Consider the following 22,555-nt stretch of genomic DNA (forward strand, 5'->3'; position numbering starts at 1 on the left):
TGTTTTTCAATCAATACACCAATTTCTTGTTAACAAACTATAGTTTTAGCAAGTCGGTTAAGACATCTACTTCGTGCATGACTCAAGTATTTTTTCCAACAATTGTTTACAGACAGATTATTTCACTTACAGTGAATTATATCACAATTCCAGTGGGTCAGAAGTTTACATCCACTAAGTAGACTGTGCACTTAAACAGTTTGGGTAATTCCAGCAAATAATATAGATGAGAACTCTCTCGGTAGATAGTGTGGTCCATAGTTTATCATGAAGTACTCTACCTCAGGGGAGCAATACCTTGAGACTTCTTTAATATTAGACATTGCGCACCAGACAAATAGACACACACCTCCGCCGCTCGTCTTACCAGACGTAGCTGCTCTGTCCTGCCGATACACGGAAAACACAGCCAGCTCGATATTATCCGTGTTGTCATATTTCCTGAGGAAAATAGCCCTTGTTGGGAACAAACAACCTTATGTTGTCACATTTCTTCATTAAGTTCAAAGGCCAGGAACGCCCTGGCCACTCACCATGAGCACGGCATAGTTGCTGAGCGAGTCACAGGAGAGCGTGGTGAAGTTGTCGTGGTGGCCCAGGAGACGGCAGCCCTCGCTTTGCCAACCGCCCTGCCCACCCAACAGGCTGAAGTTCCAGCAGGCGGGCACGGCGTCAGTGCCGCGGGCAAACCTCCGCAGCGTGGCGTTCACCGGCATCCGCAGGCCGCGCAGTGGGAAACCATCTGACCAGAGAGAGAGGCGTTATGTTTTGACCGTCAAGACTGTGGTTCTCATCTTTATGAATCTATCAATCTTTTTTGCGCAACATTTTCAAAAACCTGTTGTAACAAAAGACAAGTTGTCACCTCACACGTAATTAATAGAGAATAAAATGGCCTCACACACTTTCACTACATAGAACTAAATGTTTTTAGCTTTTTCGCACACTGTAAAATGTCAAATTACAGACGAATCCTAAATCAAGTCTTTGAAAGCTTTAATCAACATCTATTCATTCTAATAACATTTGTTGCCCATTACATAAAATTCACTATTAAAACAAGTCACAACACCATCTTGAACAAAACCCATCTAATACTATAGAGATACAGTGAGGTCCATGCCAGACTCACCTATCTTGGCCAGGAGCACGGGGGTGGCCACGTTCCTCCTCTTTCCCCCGTCGGCCAGCAGGGTGGAATTGCCCGTGGAGGGGAAGAGCTTGCCGTTGCGGAAGGCCAGCAGGTGGAACTTGTAGACGTTGTCACCGGCCTGGCCAGGGACAGAGTACTGGGAGAACAGAGAGGGGGGGAGCTGCAGGGACGCCTCCACTATGGTGTTCTAGGGAGAGAAAGAGGTGATTTATTCTATAATTGTATTTATACTTTATTTCTACAGGTGAATCCCATTGAGATTAAAATTCTGGAGTGTACAGTATAACTGTGGGATTCTGGGTAACGCTTTATTCTACAGTTCATCGTTTTAATATGTGTTATGGGTGAACGTCACATGACAATGCACCTCATTAAAGACGTACGCATGTTTCCCCATCCGAAACTGTTTGTGGATAATTATGACAACATTTTGTGACGTTTTGGTCCTTGGTATGTCTTTTTTGGGCTGTTCGTGCACACAACAAGCCAAAGTCTACGCCCCCAAGGTATTCTTCAATTAGTTGTGTTTTGTCATTCAACAAGAGTTGACTCTTTTTCCTGCGAAAATTTTTCACTAGAACAATACTGCACCAAACAGATTAGTTTAATGTAACATTTTACGACTAGGCAAAAACATCAACATTTATGACAGATTTCTTAAATGATCTTAGACTAATTCTGACTGTTTTGAGCAAGTGTATAAGATGGACAAGCTAAGGTCTGAAGGGAGTTCACGTCGCCTAGCCGAGTTCTGCTAGGAGCAAGCCAAACCAAGTATTCAGACGCATTAAGGAGGCCCGTTTCAATTAACGTGACTGCTGCCGTTTGCTCTTTGCGGTCGAGACTTGGTTACTTTATAAGCACCTTGTGATCGACTCCCTTATGGACATTCCTGTGTACTGACCTTAAGAGCAAGGCTGGACAGGGTGCTGGTGATGTTACACTTGAAGCTGAGCTGGCGGTCAGGGTTGCCGTCTAGGTCGATGCGCGGACCCAGGTCTCTGATCCCAACACGTTCAGGCATCAGCTTCTGAAACAGTGTGCAGGTCATGCCGTTGAAGCTGCTCGCCTTGATGGCGTGGGCCTCCAGAGCGATGTTATGGGAATTCTGGGAACAAATAATGGGAATTAGAGAAAGAATAATACACCAGGCGAAATGAAGAACAGTAAGATCAGACGGGCTTTGAAATTCAAATAGTGGAAAACACATCTACAGACAGTAGTGCGCCTCCCAATGACATCAATGCATTTATGCATCAATGCTGCTTAGGATTTGGTCCGTAGAGTTGTAATAGGACATTATATACTGTGATCTCATGATTTACTGTGATCTTACGGTGGAGTAGGCCTGGGCTGTGCTGGCTAAACGGTGTACAGCGATCCTCTGGAGACACTCCACAATGCGGGAGCAGGCCCTGGCCTCGCGCTGAGCCATCCACAGCAACCGCTCATCAGCCAGCATCAGGTTACTGGAGATGTCCACCATCACATTCCCCAACTGAGACAGACAGAGCAGGGTAAACACACACGCCAAGAAACAACATAACTGCATGCTAACAGTTACCTGCACATACACGCAGGGCCACAGACAGGGCACATGCATACACCAGCCGTATCAACCGAAACAATGTTATTATCATCACCATGGTTCCTCTCAGCGCTCTCTCCATTAGTGCTGACTGAGGGCCGGAGGTCTCAACCAGGTGTGACATTCAGAGCCCTCTCTAATGAGCTCAAACTGACAGGTGCGCCACTGAATGCCCTTCCAATGGAAACCAAACAGGCAAAGAAACCTGACCCGGGCCTTGCTCTGCAGTCCCTCACAGCTCAAATCCCAGACAGGAAACATCCCTCATTCCAGATCCTATCTTATCCGCTCTCATTCAGATTTCTGTGGATTTAAACAGGACAGGGTTGCCTTGTCTCAACTACGAGAAACGTAGTGATAAAGTCAAGGGAAGACGCCCCAGATATCAGCAGTAAGATGGAAAGGCCTACAGTAAGTTGTATATTCACACTATCACTTGCACTCAGAAGAAATGTGGCAGCATTCACTTAGAACACAGTGAACACACACTGACAAACTATTACCTACAGTAGCTCGACTTAGTGACCCCATTTCTTCTCATGACACCTATATGCCTGAAGGTTCACCTCATCGTGCATGGTGTTCGTATCCTCTGTTTGTGCGTCTGTGTGTCTTTATATGCAAGTGCGTGCATCTTATTCGTGCCTAAATGAGATACACGGTGGGACTGTGAGATGGAAGCGGGACTCACCTCCTTGTATTTCTCGGCAAACTTGCCAAACTTCTCGATCATCTCGGCCACGAAGATGACGTCCATCTTATCGGAGAAGTTGGCGGCCTCAATTGTGTAGACGAGCAGCTGGCGGGCCGTGATCACTGCGTTGGTCATGTTCAGAGGCATCTAGAACAGACAGACAGAGACAGACAGAGACAGACAGAGACAGACAGAGACAGATTTAGGGTGAAAGCTTCAAGAAGGAATTTGAGTGTCGGAGGGGATTAATAATAATAAAAACCCTGTCAGAAGAAAGAGATGAAAATAACAGACCAAGAGTAAAGACTTGAAAGATGAAAACAAAAGGAAGATGAGGAAAGAGAGAACGGTGGAGGTAGAGAGACAACACAGACAGACAAAGAGGGCAAATCAAACATGGGCAGAAAGAGTGCCGTGGTCACCTGGTTGATGATGTAGAGGATGCGGGTGACGTCCTTCTGGTACTGGCAGCGGGAGTAGTTGTCCTCGGCCCATAGGCCCCCACGGTCACAGTGCCGCCATGCCCGCAGCTCATCACCCACCGAGCCCGAGTAGATTCCCGCGCCCGACGCTAACTTGTTGCAGGGCATGTAGGCTCTGATGCCCGCCATGGTACGAGGCCATCTGAGAGATGGGGGAGGGGGAGAGGAAGAGCCGGAGAGGGGGAGAAAGAGAGAGAAAGTAAGGGGGGGAAAAGAGAGAGAGCCAGATGGAGGGGAGAGAGACAGACGGAGGGGAGAGAGAGGAGAGAGAGAAAGAGAGAGAGAGAATTTGTTCAGTTAGCAAAATGCCAGAATCCCCCTAAGATTGATGAAGTGCTTAATAGATGTGCCAGGTTCACGTTTATTGTCATGAGTCTTCCTCCCAGCAAACCAGTTAATCAGCAAGAGAGTTGGTTACGAAAAAGAAGAGTGGGAATGCCAGAGTGTGGTTAGCATGAGTCACGTGGTGTGTTCCAGGAACATCATGTGATTATTTAGCCACAGCTGCTGCCACTTACTGGTGCTCAACATCACCATCTAAAACCGTGGAAAGCTTTAATTCCAGCCCTGTTCTACGATTCACTCAATGGATTAGACGCTTTTAGACAATTACAATTTTACAAATTGAAAACATTAAGAAATGCTTGTTTTGATTGCTGATCGGACAAGTTCACGTTAGTCCTTCCCTCGTTCTGTCAAGTTTTCTTCCATTTGGTGCCTAGTGAATACAACCTCGATATTACTACAATTAACAGTCTGATATTCAACCACTAGGAGGTGCCACAGAGCCAAGCTTGTTCCACAAACAACTGACACACTTAAGGGATGGGTAGCGTCAAGAAGTTAAACAGCCTAAACAAGTCCATTCAAATTACACAAGTCAGTATATACATACCTGCTTGCATAAAACAATAGATGAGATTAAACCACATGGCGGAGATTAGATTAAACCATTAGATGAATAAAAGTACAATATTCACCTGAAAACATTTATCTGACAGATTACTGACTGACATCAACCCAGCTCACCTGAAGTCTCCCTTGTTGTTTGACACCCTGTCGGGTGGGCAGTACTTGGCAGAGCTCTCCAGAACCATGATGTGGACGGTACGTGTGGTGTTCCCACGGCTGGTCCTCACACGACACTCCCAGTTTCCCGTAGAGCCAGGCTGGATGTTGGAGATGGTCAACACACTGATAGAACAGAGAGGGACAACAGTGACATAATATATTACTGCCAAACAGTAGCTAGTTTCAACCATGATTGCTGACAGGTGCCATTCGCATCAAATTCAAGTTTTTAAAAAAGGTAACGTTCATTACCATTTCTGACTTTGGCCTTTTACCATAACATAGGAGTCATGCACAGGATTTCCTCAGGGCTGACCGCATTGCTTTTTTACAAATGCATATACCGTGGTTTCATACACTGCCGAGGTAAAGAGGCCGCTTCAACTTCACAGTATCAATAACATTTTGTTTACGCTGACCCCCCCCCCCCCCCCCCCAACAGCATTTGTCACAAAGTGCAAACAGTAGCACAGTGAGCAGATAGCAGGAGCACAGTGGCAAGAAGAAACTCCCTGGAAGGAGGAAACAGACAGGAAGCAGATGGTCTTCATCGTACCTGGCGATGAGGGAGCAGTTCTGCACCATGCTCTTCTCGATGAAGATGCCCTGGGCTGCGTCGGGTTCCACCATGCGGCCATCCTGGTACCACAGCACCTGCATGTCCTCCGCCACGAACGAGGCCTGGCACTGGAAGGGCAGGCTGTCGCCCTGGAACACGACCTGATGCTGGGATGGCGTCAGTTGGAAGGAGGGCAGCTCCAGGGGTGCGTCTGGGGAGGACACGGTTCCATTTAGGGCATTTGTTTCAGGTGTGGTTTATTTGGTGATGTGTGTGTGTGTGTGTGTGTGTGTGTGTGTGTGTGTGTGTGTGTGTGTGTGTGTGTGTGTGTGTGTGTGTGTGTGTGTGTACACATGACCATAGGTGAGTGTCTCTCTCTAGGGGACATGTCTGAGTAGGATGGGGTTAATTCAATGCATTTCAAAACAACTTCATTCATCTCCTGCTGGGATCCCCTCAATAGTCAAATGGGGGTCCTATTCATCACTCAGGTCATGTGTGTCTACTTGTGAAAGCTGTGCCACGTATTTCCTAACCCGTGCAGTGAAGAGTGCCAAACTGATAAGACAGGGTAAACAAACGCTGCAGTGCGACGTACTGCTGGCCCTTTCCTTATCGCCTGTGCCATTGGACAACTCCCATTCCCCAAAATACCAGCAACACAAAACAGACGACAGAGACGACAAACTCACCACTATGGAGTGGGGAGAGAGAGGTTTTAAGTACATCTATACATCTGTCCTGTCTGAGAATGCGTCTTAGGAGGGCAGCGTGCCAAAGACTGCTTGTGAGAGTGTGTTCATCAAGAGTTAGCCTTGAGCAAGGTGATGTATGGTGTAGGGGAGTAGCATGTATGTGTTGTTGATTGTGTTCTGACAAAACTTAGGTTTGATGAAGGTGAGTGAGTGTGTGCATTGGTGCGTGCCTATGTCTAGTGTTCTCTCTGTGTATATACGTACGTGGAGCTTATGGGCTGATGACTAAGTGTAGGACCAAATGTGTGTGTCTGTATCCTTACCACAGGTGAACAGTTCAGGCTTGGTGGAGGTGAGGAGCTGGCCCTGCAGGGAGCGAGGGTAGGAGCAGCTGGTGTCCTTCACCCCCACGTTGTTGTCATTGATCCAGCGCAGCAGCCACAGCAGGTTGCAGTCGCACAGCAGGTACGGCGTCTGGAACTCCCTGAGGTAACATGGAGACAGACACGGAGTTAAAGGGGCAGTTCAACACTCCCGATGACATCGTAGAGAGTCATTTTCTTATCTTTTTGACGACAGAATATATTAAATCACCGTTTTACACATCTGTAGAGATAATAAATATGAGGTTAAAAAGTGGTAAAGTGCCCCTTTAAGTTTAATTTCCAGTCAAAAGTGCTAGCCCTGAGTTTTTTTTTGGCAGAACCATTTGATTGTGTGTTTTGTAATGTGTTTGTAGAACCTTAAGTTGCCAACTGGGAAATGAACGTTACAGATTCCACCTTTAAGTGCCTGCCTGAAGAATGGCATAGCCCAGTAAAAACACTGTAAACTGCTAGAGAGACGCATTTCTTTCCGTCACCCCTAAAATCATACTTACAATGTCTTCAACGACACCAAGCTGTCGAACGTCCCTTGGGCTAGCGATGAAAACATATTTCCTGAAAGGTTTCTGAAAAGACAAGACAAAGGCTATCAATCACCTATAACAAATTCATTCAAATATGCCAACCTGTCACATCACACCATCAGGACCCAAACACAAACTGTCATTGGTTACTCTACTGAGTTGTCCAGGAATATCTTAATCCTCACCTTTGTATTGTGGGAAGAGGACATGGAATAATGTGTTGCAGCTGTAGCACTGAACCTCGTGGGGGAACCCTGGGTAATATGCTAATATCTCAGCACCTGGCTGCCACCATTTTCTGGTGTTCTAAGAAGGGCAAATACTATTGGGGCACTGGAGCCAAATATGTAACTTTCCCGTGAATGTACTTATCAATGACTTATGGGGTTGTTTTGAAAGTATTTTTTTAAAGATGGATAGAGAAAAGAAATGAACAGTTTTCAAAGCAAATAGAAAATAACTATTACTTACAGTCGAACCAGACTTAAGAGGCCCTTGAATATGTCCACGTTGAGGCAGCCAATGCGGTTGTTGGACAGGTCTCTGTAGAAAGCCAAACCAATGGAGATTCTGGTTATGTTCTGTCCTGATTTGCTCATGTCAAACAGGAGCAATATTTTTTTGAAACATCATAGGCCACCGCAAATTGTACAAACATGGAATGCATACGTTAATTGACATCATGTGGTGACTCAGTGAATTCTAATAAATCCACGTTTTCGGTCAACAAAAAACTGTCAACTAGACTGGTGTTGTCGTTCCCCGAGAGACAGGTTGGGGCAGAGGCAGGGATAAAAAAATATATATATATATATATATATATATTTTTTAAATCAGGTGTCAGTTGTACAACTTTTCAAGGTGATTTGAGACGTCTGTGTTCACCCAGAGGGGGTTTCCACATCAAAGCTTGTGTAACCCACTAAACTAGTCAAGATTAGCCTCTTATGATGCCTGTCATACACGTCGAAGCTTGTGTAACCCACTAAACTAGTCAAGATTAGCCTCTTATGATGCCTGTCATACACATCGAAGCTTGTGTAACCCACTAAACTAGTCAAGATTAGCCTCTTATGATGCCTGTCATACACATCAAAGCTTGTGTAACCCACTAAACTAGTCAAGATTAGCCTCTTATGATGCCTGTCATACACATCAAAGCTTGTGTAACCCACTAAACTAGTCAAGATTAACCTCTTATGATGCATGTCATACACATCAAAGCTTGTGTAACCCACTAAACTAGTCAAGATTAGCCTCTTATGATGCCTGTCATACACATCAAAGCCTGTGTAACACACTAAACTAGTCAAGATGAACCTCTTATGATGCATGTCATACACATCAAAGCGTGTCTTTTTCGCCAGGACGGCAGGTAGCATTATCTATTGCCCGGGGGTCCTTTGTAAAGAAACCATGTTTGGGCAAAGATTTTTCTTTGACAACATTCTGGAAATGTGTTGTCTAACTCAAAGATACAGTAGGTCAAACTAGAAGAAATTAGGTAGGCAGGGAATTCGAAAACAGCCATTCCAAAAACATGCCCCCATGTATAAAAGTAATGCTGTGGGTGTATAAAAAGAAATCAAGGTTGTGGGTGTATATGGAAGCAGTAAGAGGTGGATAAAATAGCATCCGCTATCCGCTACATCCGACTCAAACGTAAACCAATGACTAAAGTGTAACACCAGTACATGTTACGAGCATGATAGCATCGATGACATCCTTACGATGCAGCATTGCTACAACCCTAACCCAAGGTCCAATGCCAGGGCAGCAGCATTGCTACAACCCTAACCCAATGCCAGGGCAGCAGCATTGCTACAACCCTAACCCAAGGCCCAATGCCAGGGCAGCAGCATTGCTACAACCCTAACCCAAGGCCCAATGCCAGGGCAGCAGCATTGCTACAACCCTAACCCAAGGCCCAATGCCAGGGCAGCAGCATTGCTACAACCCTAACCCAAGGCCTAATGCCAGGGCAGCAGCATTGCTACAACCCTAACCCAAGGCCCAATACCAGGGCAGCAGCATTGCTACAACCCTAACCCAAGGCCCAATGCCAGGGCAGCAGCATTGCTACAACCCTAACCCAAGGCCCAATGCCAGGGCAGCAGCATTGCTACAACCCAGCAGCATTGCACTGGCAAACATCACAGCACTAGCAACACTTTTTTTCAAATAATTGTGGAGCGCATCACGTAAACGTCCTGGTGTTGGTCTAATTATTGTTGTGGGTCCTAGGGAGGGTGACAGCTGGGGAATTTACTGTGTGAGGTGGTTAGTTCCGCCTGCCCCGGAACCCGGAAAAACCTTTCGGGGGCTGCCAAAAAGTCGTGCTGGCATCCTGTGTCTGAGGAGGATTACCTAGTGGGGGGGGGGGGGTACTTCTTTAGCTAAAGGGATAAACTCCTGTCCTGCCAGTGCTGCCATGCCATATCACTAGACATGGTGCAGTGCTCTCGCAGTTGGGAAAATGTAGTGTGATGTCAAAGCAGCCCACATAAGGAGGAAACCATCTGCTATGCCTCTCACAAATGACATTGTTGTTGCTTGTGTCATCATCAGCAATGATCATAGCAACATCATGTCCAATGAATTTCCAACAATATTTTAAAATGACAATTGCAGATCTCCTTGCCAGTTCCCCCCCCCCCCACACACTATAACATCGCTTCAGGGCTGTGTGTCAAAGTCACAACTATCTTGGTTGTACAGTACTTCAAATCATAAAACCCGTCCATGAACTTGTAGTCTGTCCATGAAAGTAGCAGCAGAGCTCAACATTGCAGCCAGGCAGACCCAGAGCAGGCCGTCTTTTGTGATATGAGCAGATGTTAAAATAGCCTGGTGTGTCAGTAACAAGGCAGGGTCAGTGACTGTTCAGCTGTTGGTGGAATGTTGAGGCTGCAGCTAGGTGGTAAGCCCCTGGAGAGGCCAGTATGGAAGAGGAGGGGTTGTAGGGTGAAGTTTCCCCCAGACGCTGATCTTTGGTCAGTTTTGCATTTTCACCACTATGGGTTAATATCAGGGTTGGGGGATGGGGGAAGTTGTTCCTACATCTGTACCCAGGGGAAACTTCACCCTGGAGTGACTTGAATAGGTGGCACTAAAACGCATCCAGTGACTCATGCAGCACAAACAAGCATTGTCATTTCATAGGTGTCATGTGACTATATTGCCAACGTATGCATTTTGCTGAATGCAGATGATATATCGACACCGTACTGAGTCGACTACTTGCTCCTCACCAGGACCTTGACTAGATGTATCAGGTGTTACAACAGGGTTGGAACTAGCCTTGCCTGGGGGGGCTCTCTCCTCCCAGGGTCTCTACTCCCCCACCTCTAGCCAGCCCGCCCCTAACAGCTGAGACCAGGCACCGTCTGACTGACACCAGATCAGACGTTTGTCCCGTGAAGAGGCCAGGCGCCAACCTAAAAGCAAAGCTAAGCGACCCTGCCAACGTTGCGGTCATGTTGTGTTAGCTCTGCTTTTTATTTACTACAGTGGGAGAGGATCAGTTGCATATCTGCTGTGCTGTAAGAGCCCTGGTTTGACTTTAATTTTAATTATTTAACCTTTATTTAACTAGGCAAGTCAGTTAAGAACAAATTCTTATTTACAATGACGGCCTACCCCGGGCCAAACACGGATGGCGCTGGGCCAATTGTGCGTCACCCTATGGGACTCCCAATCACGGCCGGTTGTGATACAGCCTGGAAACCAACCAGGGTCTGTAGTGACGCCTCTAGCAGTGTGCTGCTGTGCCTCTCGGAAGCTGCTGTGCCTCTCGGGAGCCAATCAATAGGCTACAACATTTCCTAACAATGTACACTGGAGTGGAAAGAGGACTTTGACCTAAGTAAGTTTTGATTACAAATGATGACAATGAAAGGGGTGAAGTAATGCATTGTAGCGTGCAGGGTAGCCTAGTGGTTAGAGCGTTGGACTAGTAACCGGAAGGTTGCAAGTTCAAACCCCCGAGCTGACAAGGTACAAATCTGTCGTTCTGCCCCTGAACAGGCAGTTAACCCACTGTTCCTAGGCTGTCATTGAAAATAGGAATTTGTTCATAACTGACTTGCCTAGTAAAATAAATAAAATAAATGTATGTTTCTTCAAGTCTGACTTCCCTCTCCTCTCTCTGACAAGATGGGTAAAAGAGGCAGGCAGCCTCGGTTTGGCCTAGCCGCCAGCGAGTGGCATGTCTCAAAAACAAGCAAAAATCTAATTAGGGTTTTTGGAAAGAGGTATAAGGACAGATGGGACAAATTTAAGATTGGCTGAGTGTGAGTGAGTGAGTGAGGGCGCACTGTCTTTGTCACGAGTCTGCTACCGACTGCATTAGAAGAGAGGGAGCATGTATTTTCATGTCCTCCGTGTCAATTATGTCGATCACCTTTTTCCAGAAGCCCAGCAGAGGGCAGGTGCAAGGGTAGGAGTTCAAGACTTTTTACCTCAGCTACTCTTTTCGCTCTTTCGTTAGCTGTGGAATAGGTTGAAGTGTAAACGATATATTGGAGATGCAGCCAGTTACCAATCAAATGCATGATTTAACGACCGGACAAGCTGTCTGCAATATATTTCCACTGCCAAACATGTTCATTTTGTGAAAAGACTGCTGTGTCGTTCTGAACAGAAACGCATTGATGAATTTTCACCAATTGGATATACAGTGTTTCTGATCAATTCGTTTCATTCTGACCCAACGTTGGCATTGTGTTATATAGTCCCATTCAAGATGAAATAGCTGTTGGCTGAATGATATAGGTTAGATAAGGGAAATACGGCTATAGGTTTAGAGAATATAGTTATACTGTTGGTTGTAAAATGGCCGCGGCTTGACAAGGGGAAATTAAGCTCTGTCCAAGCCAAGGAGATGACAACCTTCCCGTCTCACTCACTGCTCTGCACCAGCAGCCAAACTCTAGTTTATGTTGGCAAGGTCCGGCCAGTGTGAGATGACAATACACACGCACTCATACAAGCGCACGCACACACACACACACACACTCTCTCCCTAACACACACGCATACCAAAGCACACACCCATCCCCCTTTTCCCTGTATGTGTGAAAGTAGATAGGGCATCATGCAGTCCCTGGCAAGGGCCCAAATGGACTGGAGAACTGAATAGAAAGCTGCTTTACAGCAGTCGCTTATAGACTGGATACACTAGAGACAGAGAGTTGGCAATAGCCTCGATACGAGATACGACAGATAGGGCCAACATGAGTCAACAGTATTGATGAAACCTGACCTATCGGTCAAAATGGTGCGATGTGGGACCATATACACAGTGTGTAGGTATTTCTCTTATCATCATACCCATCTCTTTCTCTTCTCTAACAGTATTGGAAACGGTGCGAATTGGATTCTGTGAAAGAAATCTGACATTGAGCAAAAGAACTGGGTATAGACACAGGTTTGAAACCGTTCAGCCCATCACTCGTGCTGGCTGCCGTCCAAGAGCTACACATTAAAGCATTTGCCAAGAAATTGACAAATGTTATTAAAATGAAAATGATTTAATGCTGATGGTAATACTGATAATGCTCACAGTCTTTTGAGTGCGAGCAGTCCAAGAAAAGCCCCCGGTTCAATACGGCTGATGATGTTGTTCCGCATGTCCCTGTGAAAGACAAAAGAGGGTAAGTCACAAGAAAATAAAAGACAAACTAAACAAGTAAGTACACAACAATTAATACAAGTACACAACAATTAATACTTGTAGTCTTGTTCAGATATTACGAATACTTGCAACCGACTTCAGTAAAAATGAGTAAAAATCATATAACACACATTAGAAAGAGTTGATTCATATTCCCTGATTGACTGCTCAAATAAATAGGCCTACTGTTAATATAAGTGCATTGTACATTCAGGGACCTCATGAGGGCAAAGAGACTAAAGGTGTTCGCATGCTTCCCAGCTGAAACAGTTCGGAAGAGTTTGTGCATTTTTGTTAGTTTTAGTTAGCGTTTTTCGGCTTTTTTTTTCTTTTCTTCTAGAGGCAAGTCGTCTACATCCCTTCGTCGGCGATTGGTCAACAGCAGGGATTCTTCAATAAAGTATGTTGTCGTCATTCAACGAGGGACAACTCGTTTTGATGCACATTTTCTTCATTGAGAAATACTGCACCAAACATCTTCTTTAGACGTATAATTGTGCGACTAAGATCTCCTTGGCAAAAATGTAATCATGTCTCGAGTGATTTTAGATTCATTCTGACTATTTTGAGGAAGCGTAGACTGGCTACGGCATCTCAAAATGGTCAAACCGTACTAATGGTGCTTTTTTTTCCGTATTTCAATAGAAGGTATTTTAAGGGAGTACGCAAGCACACTAGTTCGGTTTGGCTAGCCAAGTTCGGCTAGGTGCCAACCGAACTGAGGAATGCTGACGCCTTAAGGCCTTCACCCAAGAGCCAGCTTTAAGCTAAAAATTCAGAAAAATGCATTGACTGAAACCCCACTGCTGCTCACCTCATTAACCCCTGGTTCTATGGTACTTTGTTACAAGATAACCACATGGCCAACAATCCTCCCATATCCCGTAGGACTCTCACCCACTCAGATCCCTGTGGCTAGGGCACGAGACCCCCCCCCCCCCCTACATCTATCAGGCCTCCTCAGCACAATCGCTGACATCCGTAGGTCCCCACACACTAAGGACCCCGCCACGCTTCGTCCTGGACCAAGTTCAAAGGCTGCGCGGTCACAGATACCCGCTAGCGCCTAGCGCTCCCCCGCGCCGCCACTGCCGAGTCACTCATTTACGATCCATGTTTCAAAAGATCTTGGGGGTCGCCACCTGAGCCGCTGGGTAACTGTGACTGGACTGTTTGATGATGAAGAGCTGTCATCTGGTTGGAGGGGGATGGTGGAGGGGATTGGGAGGCAGGGCTACACATGGATCATAGGAGTCTATTGCTTTTGATGTGAACTGGCAGAATTGGCTTTCCTGTAGAGGGGTGTTGAAAGAAAGATGGAAAAGGGGGAGGACAAAAAAAAATGATTCCCTTTGAAATGCAAGGCACAAATAGAGCACAGAGTGCCTTCGACCACCTGCAAGAGGCGAAGAAGTGAGGATCTTTGTACTTGCTTTGTGCCGAAATTGTACTTTTCCCCTACTAATTTCTCTATAGCCAATTCTGTTCTCCCCTCTAAACACCTTCCAAAAGTTTCACTTTGAAATGCTGGTGTTGCCATCCCCAACCCTAGCTGTGGTTTTTACCCAACTGTTTGATGTTGCTGACCATAGTAAATCAACAGAGGGGCAAAATATCACAAGTGGTAGAATAGCAGTCCAGACTCTGGGGGAGGGTGTTCAACATGCAAAAGGTGGGTTTTACATTTATCCATGTCTTGATCAGGCTTAAATCGTGCCATGGTGGGGCCGGTGCCAGTCAAATGGCCGGTGTCAAAACATCAGTGGGGGCAGTTTAGCACCAAAGCCAATCCCAATCTAATGAGCCTTTCATTTCCTCAAAGAGTAGTGTTGGAATGCTGGCAAAGGGTGAAACAGTCCAAGAATTGTTCTGGACTCGTTTCGAACTCCAGTTCACATTTCTCTGCGATTGCCTTTCCTAAGCGTTCAATGGTTTTCCCCCAAAAAAAAGACAGCTTGAAGTGATCAGTTCTGGGCTTCTTGGAAGGAGGTAAAGAATGGTCTTTGTTTGGTGGATTATTTGAGGCGAGTCACTGAAAGGTACCGTTTCCAATCTGTTTGCAATTCAACGGAGTGTGTCAGTTGTTTAAAGATGGAATTTGTATTAGGGGAAACAGCGCCACTGGTCGCCCCCACCGCCTTTGTTATTGTTTGAACAAGGTGAGGAGCATCACCGTGTGGTAAAGAAGACTTGCAGTACAAATTCTTCTGTTCTATCGTGAGTCCAGTATTCGTTGTTGGAAGTAACTTATTTATTGTTGTAATAGCCCCAACGGACGTGGCCGTTTCACCATTACGGATTCCAGCTTTAAGAAGCTGGTTGATCTAGATGTTTGATTCATCGACGCTTGGGTGAAGTACAATCTGCAGTACCCCACTGTCAAGTTGTCCCTGCTATCACTAAGATGCAATTTGAGGGGTGGCATCAACGTGTTGCAAAGTAAAATCTTACAAACCCAACACTACCACCTTTGCATCTGCAATCTACTGGCAGAAATAGGAGTCAAAGTGCAGAATATAAAACCATTTGAAGTTTCCTTTTTAGAGAAGCTTGTGGATAACACGAGGGAGGGGTTGGGTTAATGGTGGGGGTTGCATTTGGAGGTACACCGTGCACAACCTATCCCAACTCAAATTCTAGCGTCTCTTTGTAAGAACACACTAGGCCTGCTTGCCATGCTAAAATGGAAATTACTGGATAATGGAGTGGGAATTAATTTACCTCAGTGCTTTAGGGGGTTCCAGAATTATCCTCATGTTCGGTCTAGTTTAAACTAAAAGGTTATGAGAAGCCAATGCAGCCATTTTGGAAAGGTGTAGAAACATAGCCAAATGCGCTGTTCAATATGAGAGCACGGTAGCTACTGGCAAACATTATGACCTTGTCATTCTGAAGGTGGAAAAGAAAGTCTCTTCAATTTCCATTTGCCACAATCAATATTAAAAGCCACATTGTCTCTTTGGCAGGTTTCTAAAAAAACATACTCTACCAAATCTGTCACAAAAGGCTGCATTTTCAAGATGAACATTCATGTTGCGACGAAGACAAATTGCCGATGTTAAACAAGGCTGTCTGCTGAAACAAAATGATGGATGATTCCTTGTTAGCAGATCACAAGAGTCGATCAAATAAGGCTTCTCTCAACTTTGAGATTTTTCACTCCACCTCAGTCCGGTTAAGTGAGAAATAGAAATGTCTCACCCCATAATATACCTTTTCTGTAATTGCTTTGTTATCTTATGCACAATATGTACAGTTCTCTTACATGCATACAGTTCCAGACTAGCATTCCTCATAAGACGGTTATTCCCCATAATAATGCTTCCTCTTGAAACACAATACCTCTCCAGTCTTTCCAAATAACAAGAGATTAGTCCTGCTTCATTCGTAATAACCCTTCGCTCTGCATTGAATTTGTGGCAGCTTTGAGAGAGAATAACCGTGCGACAGGGGCTGGCTTGGGTTCATATTACTGTGTAGGAAGGCAATAATGGGGATTCAGTGGGCCCCGTCTCCATGCTAGGACACCTTTGGCCCTAACAAAACACTGCCGTCGTCACAGTTACCCTGCCATTTCACGGCTGGGGCTGGAAAGGGCTAATCAATGTACCCCCTGCCTGCCACTCACAATCAGCTCCAATCACAGAGCGCACCACTGCACATAGACTTACCCAAGCAGAGAATCCCTATTTTTGTTGGCTGTGATCTGGGAAAGGAGGGGAGGAAGGTAGCAGGGGAGGAAGGAAGGAAGCAGGGGAGGAAGGAAGGTAGCAGGAGAGGAAGGAAGCAGGGGAGGAAGGAAGGAAGCAGGGGAGGAAGGAAGGTAGCAGGGGAGGAAGGAAGGTAGCAGGGGAGGAAGGAAGGAAGCAGGGGAGGAAGGAAGGAAGCAGGGGAGGAAGGAAGGAAGCAGGGGAGGAAGGAAGGAAGCAGGGGAGGAAGGAAGGAAGCAGGGGAGGAAGGAAGGAAGCAGGGGAGGAAGGAAGGAAGCAGGGTAGGAAGGAAGGAAGCAGGGTAGGAAGGAAGGAAGCAGGGTAGGAAGGAAGGAAGCAGGGTAGGAAGGAAGGAAGCAGGGGAGGAAGGAAGGAAGCAGGGGAGGAAGGAAGGAAGCAGGGGAGGAAGGAAGGAAGCAGGGGAGGAAGGAAGGTAGCAGGAGAGGAAGGAAGGTAGCAGGGGAGGAAGGAAGGAAGCAGGGGAGGAAGGAAGGTAGCAGGGGAGGAAGGAAGGTAGCAGGGGAGGAAGGAAGGTAGCAGGGGAGGAAGGAAGGTAGCAGGGGAGGAAGGAGGGATGACAGAGCTCGTCACTGCATGCAAACAGACCAGGGCCCAGCATTTTTATTTTTTGTTGTCGACTGTAGTCAGAGGAGAGAGAGGAGGGAGATGGAGGGAAGAAAAGCAGGGGGCACTTCAGCATGCAACTGGGCTGGCTTTGTGTGTGTGTGTGTGTGTGTGTGTGTGTGTGTGTGTGTGTGTGTGTGTGTGTGTGTGTGTGTGTGTGTGTGTGTGTGTGTGTGTGTGTGAATCATTCTGCCGACACCTCTGGTCTTGGCTTTATTAGAATGACAAAGCAAAGAGCTTCTCTGGATGAGGGGGTGGGATGAAAGGGGGTTGGAGAGGAGGGAAAGCACAATGGGAGCTGCTTTGAGGTACATGTGCCACTGGCTGCACACTTCTTCCACCCAGAGAATTAACTCGCCAGCCGAAGCAACTGGCCGTACACTTATGCATTAAGATGAAGCAAAGAGCATTAAAGGCTTCCTCAGCGTGGTGGATCAAAGGAGCTTACACTCACCGTCAGAAAGCACTTCCAGTTTATCTTACGGCAGGGCTGCCCAACCCTCTTCATGGAGATCTACCGGCTGAAAACCTACAGGACAGTAGATCTCCAGGAAGAGGGTTGGGCAGCCCTGTCTTACGGCCTTCCACTCCGAAATTCTAACATCTGACCCACTTCTAAAAACCAGGAAGGAAGGTCGCCCCAAATAATCTGGGAGCGGATGTCTTATTAACACGGCAAGGTAGTCGGAGTGAGGTCAGGCATGTGGCTGGTCCAAGCATAACTCAAAACAACTACAGTGTACGACATGCATCCGTTTCAGTGCAGTGATATTCTAAAGCAAATCCATGCCTAGGTAAATCCCTGGCCGTGACCCCACTCTCCAAGGGTGTCTCATGGGGAGTTGGGACATTTCCATTTCACACCCGTACAGGTTACCCACTTGTACATGCAGTGAAACAGGACAAATATAAGCACCCCCAATTTGACCTTTGATGTCATTCTGGGTCTTCTCATTGGTTCAAGATGCATTAGCATGGATCTACTAGTCAATAGCATCATAACATGTTCAGATGAGGGATAGGTATGGTGGGGGGTGAAAGACAAACAGAGGGTAAACAGGCTAACAGACTGGAGCTAAACATGTAGCCTCACGCACAGAGGAACCTCAACAAGTGGGAATGTTTACTAGGTAGAACTCAAACTTCCACTGAGCACGGTTACATGCACACAATAATGTGATTATTGTGGACAGACAGGTTAATATAATAGTTTGTTTAAAATGTTTACATGCTTTGCAAGAAGAACGATTTCCCAGAATAATCCTATTTACATGGACACAACTGAAATCAGGCTACTAAATGGGACTTTTAATAAATGCAGAAAATCACCAATCAGAATAAAACAGTCTACCACAGTGACCATGGTATTCTTGCGGATACTTTTTGACATATAAAGTTTGAATGTGAAAACTATTTATAAGGATGCATACTCAATTCACTCGTACAGAAGAGGGAGGCTTGCCCTACCCGGTGCTGGCACATGTGCAGATCAAATACACTGCTGGAACGCTGATTAAGCAGTTTACATGTCCTAATAATTTGAAAGATTGCTCAGAAATCCGGGTGTTTTAATCGACGTGTGCTTAATTCGATTATGACCGTACGCTGATTAATATAAGCAGAGTAAGGTGTTTTACGTGACTAATGCCGCACTCGACCTTCTGCCATAATTAGTTTAATATCGAATTATTAGTGTGCATGTAAACGTACTGTGACCCAACATGAGGGGATACGTTTGTTCTACTCAACCTCCAACCGCCTGGCTATGGTTTCTAGACCAATACCAGATAGCTAACTGCGGCCAAAAAAAAGGCTTCCCATACCTCCCACAGAGACTCCTGTACCTTTTAACAAGACCTTGGAAAGTATTCCCTTAAAATTCCCCATTGATGCGGTCATCGGTTATTGTAGCCTTGGGTAACAACGTGGCTATTAATGGTCTGGTTATTTTATCTGCATGAAGCCATTGCGAAGCAATAAATCATCAGAGGTCCACAACACACGGCCCGAGAGCATTTCCTCTGAGTCTCGGGAGAAACCGCGGCTGATAGGATTCCAAAACAAGACTCTTTGCGTTGTGGCAGGAACAACGAATTTCCACGTGCTCACTCAATCGTTCCGACGCATATTTAATATTGACCGAGCAGAGTAGACTTGAATAAATGTCTTCGCTGCCAATTGACAAGGAGGCAGAGAAAGTACAATAGGCCTAATCCTCTCTGTATTGCTCCCCTCTAGCTTTCGCTCTTACTCTCTGCCTCATTTATCTTTAAAAAAAAGAATGTTCTCTTCCTAACACTCATAGCTTATTGCATAATGTTTACTCCCCTAGATAAACACTAGATATTGTTCTGAAATGAAACACTAAGAAATATCTGGTGTGTGAAACGAGCTCGGCTTGGATTCTGTCATAACTGCCCCTAGAAAAGCTTTGCAAGGCTGTAGTAAATAAAGCACATTTCTGTCTAACATAGCACTTCCCCAAGCTGTATTATGGTATATATAGTAAGAGTAATGGGTTTGGTTTAGGACTCATCTCACACATTATACTGAAAGGAAGCTGTCTTGTCAAAAAGTATGTGTAAAGTGAAACGTGATTCTAGATATTGATTGACACAAGACGAAAGGCATGAATTACACTTAGGATTCATTCTCCCATGGTCAGAGCTTGTAGGAAATATCAGAATATTATGAAAATGTTAAGACTCACAATCTTTCCAAAGTAGACAGCCCGATGAAGGATCCATTCTTCAGTTCCTGAATTTTGTTGTTGCTTAAAATCCTGAAGAAGAAAAAAAAAAAGATATGTCAACTTCATTTAAAGAATTCCTACAAATGTACAGCAGCTTTCAGCAGTAGTTAGTATTAGCAGAATTTTAACTCAACTACATTTCACATACTAAAACGTGCTCATCACCACTCAAGAATGAGTCTACTTTGGACATTTTAAAATTCCTTCAACACTGAAAAAAAGCCCAGCTCTAGTAATCCCATCCCATTGTCCCTCAACCCTCCATTCATGGAATGTTCTCTAGTGCCAGAAAGAGGCCTGGGAAAAACAACTTTAGCTTCTGCCCTCCATGGTCTTTCATGATGCTAAACGGGTAGCATGTGTCTCTACAGGGTACAATTCGTCCAGGTTGGTGAGATGTGATAAAGTCGGTGGTTGCTTACTTTCCGTCAACCCTCTTCCCGCTTTGATGATTAAAGGTATGATCATTTGATCCAAAGCGGCGGTGACTCACTTTGAGATTGTTTCCAGAGTGCCACAAGAAGTCATTTGATGCAATGCTATACGCTTGATCGTAGACACCGGTAGTTCAGGTGTCTTGCCTTGACCTTCGATAATGATAGATGCGTTGGCAACCAGGCATTATCTTTTTATAGGGGTTAGATCCACAAGTCACTGATATTGCTAAATCTAGGTTCAGACTAGTTCTGGTCAGGGCAACAATGACTCAATGAAAGTATGCAGAACTTGTCTGAGAGAAATCTGATCTGTACATATGGTAAGATGAATCACCTCTATATACTATCAATCAGATAACAGATAAAGCATCGTACAAAGTGCGTAAGTATTGTACTTATTGACCCCTTATGAATTTGAGAGAAGATGCTATCAGGTAATCAACGTTGTGAGTGCCAAATACCTCACCAGGAGCACACTGCCTGCCCTCCCAGACATTTACAGCACCCGGTGTCACAGGAAGGCCAAGAAGATCATCAAGGACCTCAGCCACGACCAGTTCACCCAGCTACAAGGCGGAGACCGTACAGGTGCATCAAATCTGACACCGAGAGACTGAAACACAGCTTCTATCTCCAGGCCATCAGACTGTTAAATAGTCACCACTAGCCTAGCCGCCGCCCACAGTACCCTGCCTTGAACCTTAGTAACTGTTACTTAGGCAGTTACCACCCAGTACTCGACTCTGCACCTTAGAGACTGTTGCCCCATGTATATACTCATCGAACAATGGTCACTTTAATGTTAATGTTTGGATACAGCTTTACACATTTCATACACTACCATTCAAAAGTTTGGGGTCACTTAGAAATGTCCTTGTTTTGAAATAAAAGCTATTTTTTGTGGATTAAAATAACATCAAATTGATCAGAAATACAGTGTAGACATTGTTAATGTTGTAAATGCCTATTGTAGCTGGAAATGGCTGATGTTTAATGGAATATCTACATAGGCGTACAGAGGCCCATTATCAGCAACCATCACTCCTGTGTTCCAATGGCACACTAATTTTAAAAGGCAAATTTAATCATTAGAAAACCCTTTTTCAATTATTTTAGCACAGCTGAAAACTGTTGTTTTGATTAAAGAAGCAATACAACTGGCCTTCTTTAGACTAGTTGAGCATCAGCATTTGTGGGTTCGATTACAGGCTCAAAATGGCCCGAAATAAAGCACTTTCTTCTGAAACTCGTGAGTCTGTTCTTGTTTTGAGAAATGAAGGCTATTCCATACGAGAAATTATCAAGAAACTGAAGTTCTCATATGCTGTGTACTACTCCCTTCACAGAACAGTTCAAACTGGCGATAACCAGAATAGAAAGAGGAGTGGGAGGCCCCGGTGCACAACTGAGCAAGAGGACAAGTACATTAGAATGTCTAGTTTGAGAACCAGACGCCTCAAGTCCTCAAATGGCAGCTTCATTAAATAGTACCCGCAAAACACCCGTCTCAACATCAACAATGAAAAGGCCGGGATGCTAGCCTGGATGTCCTTTGGGTGGTGGACCATTTTTGATACACATGGGAAACTGTTGAGCGTGAAAAACCTAGGGGCGTTGTAGTTCTTGACACACTCAAACCGGTGCGCCTGGCACCTACTACCATACCCAATTAAAAGGCATATTTTGTCTTGTCCATTCACCCTCTGAATGGCACACATACACAATCCATGTCTCAATTGTCTCAAGCCTTTAAAAAAATGTAAGGTGTCTCCTCCCCTTCATCTATAGTGATTGAAGTGGATTTAACAAGTGACATCAATAACAAATCATAGCCTTCACCTGGTCAGTCTATGTCATGGAAAGAGCAGGTGTTCCTGATGTTTTGTATACTCAGTGTACATAGACTAATTAAACATCTTTCATTGAATCAGATGGTTCATTTTCCCCCTCAGACCTGGAGAGAAGTCAAAGTCATTCCAATACCGAATAATGGTAAAGTACCCCTTACTGGTTCTAACAGCCGACCAATCAGTTTGCTGCCGACTTTTAGCAACATTTTGTAAAAAATGTATTTGACAGGATAGTATTTATCTGTAAACAAACGAAAATACGTTCAGCATGATTATAGAGAAGGGCACTCAGCATGCAATGTACTGACACAAATGACTGATGAATGGTTGAAAGAAATGTATAATAAGAAGATTGT

At 45.2% G+C, this 22,555-nt stretch overlaps 1 protein-coding gene across 1 annotated transcript in view; it reads right to left on the minus strand.

Moving 5' to 3' along the window:
* Nucleotides 1–22,555, minus strand: part of adgra3 (adhesion G protein-coupled receptor A3) — a 51,410-nt gene that overhangs the window by 12,339 nt on the left and 16,516 nt on the right. The window contains exons 2-14 of the mRNA XM_021615147.2: nt 19,871–19,942; nt 12,716–12,787; nt 7,624–7,695; nt 7,123–7,194; nt 6,566–6,726; nt 5,545–5,758; nt 4,947–5,111; nt 3,858–4,059; nt 3,433–3,582; nt 2,490–2,651; nt 2,058–2,261; nt 1,133–1,340; nt 534–742 (exon numbers count right to left, since the gene is read on the minus strand). Coding sequence (XP_021470822.2) covers nt 534–742; nt 1,133–1,340; nt 2,058–2,261; nt 2,490–2,651; nt 3,433–3,582; nt 3,858–4,059; nt 4,947–5,111; nt 5,545–5,758; nt 6,566–6,726; nt 7,123–7,194; nt 7,624–7,695; nt 12,716–12,787; nt 19,871–19,942 — 1,963 coding nt within the window. The remainder of the gene's footprint in view (nt 1–533; nt 743–1,132; nt 1,341–2,057; nt 2,262–2,489; nt 2,652–3,432; nt 3,583–3,857; nt 4,060–4,946; nt 5,112–5,544; nt 5,759–6,565; nt 6,727–7,122; nt 7,195–7,623; nt 7,696–12,715; nt 12,788–19,870; nt 19,943–22,555) is intronic.

This window comes from Oncorhynchus mykiss, chromosome 9 (genome assembly GCF_013265735.2).
Source record: "Oncorhynchus mykiss isolate Arlee chromosome 9, USDA_OmykA_1.1, whole genome shotgun sequence".
NCBI classification, from domain to species: Eukaryota; Metazoa; Chordata; class Actinopteri; order Salmoniformes; family Salmonidae; genus Oncorhynchus; species Oncorhynchus mykiss.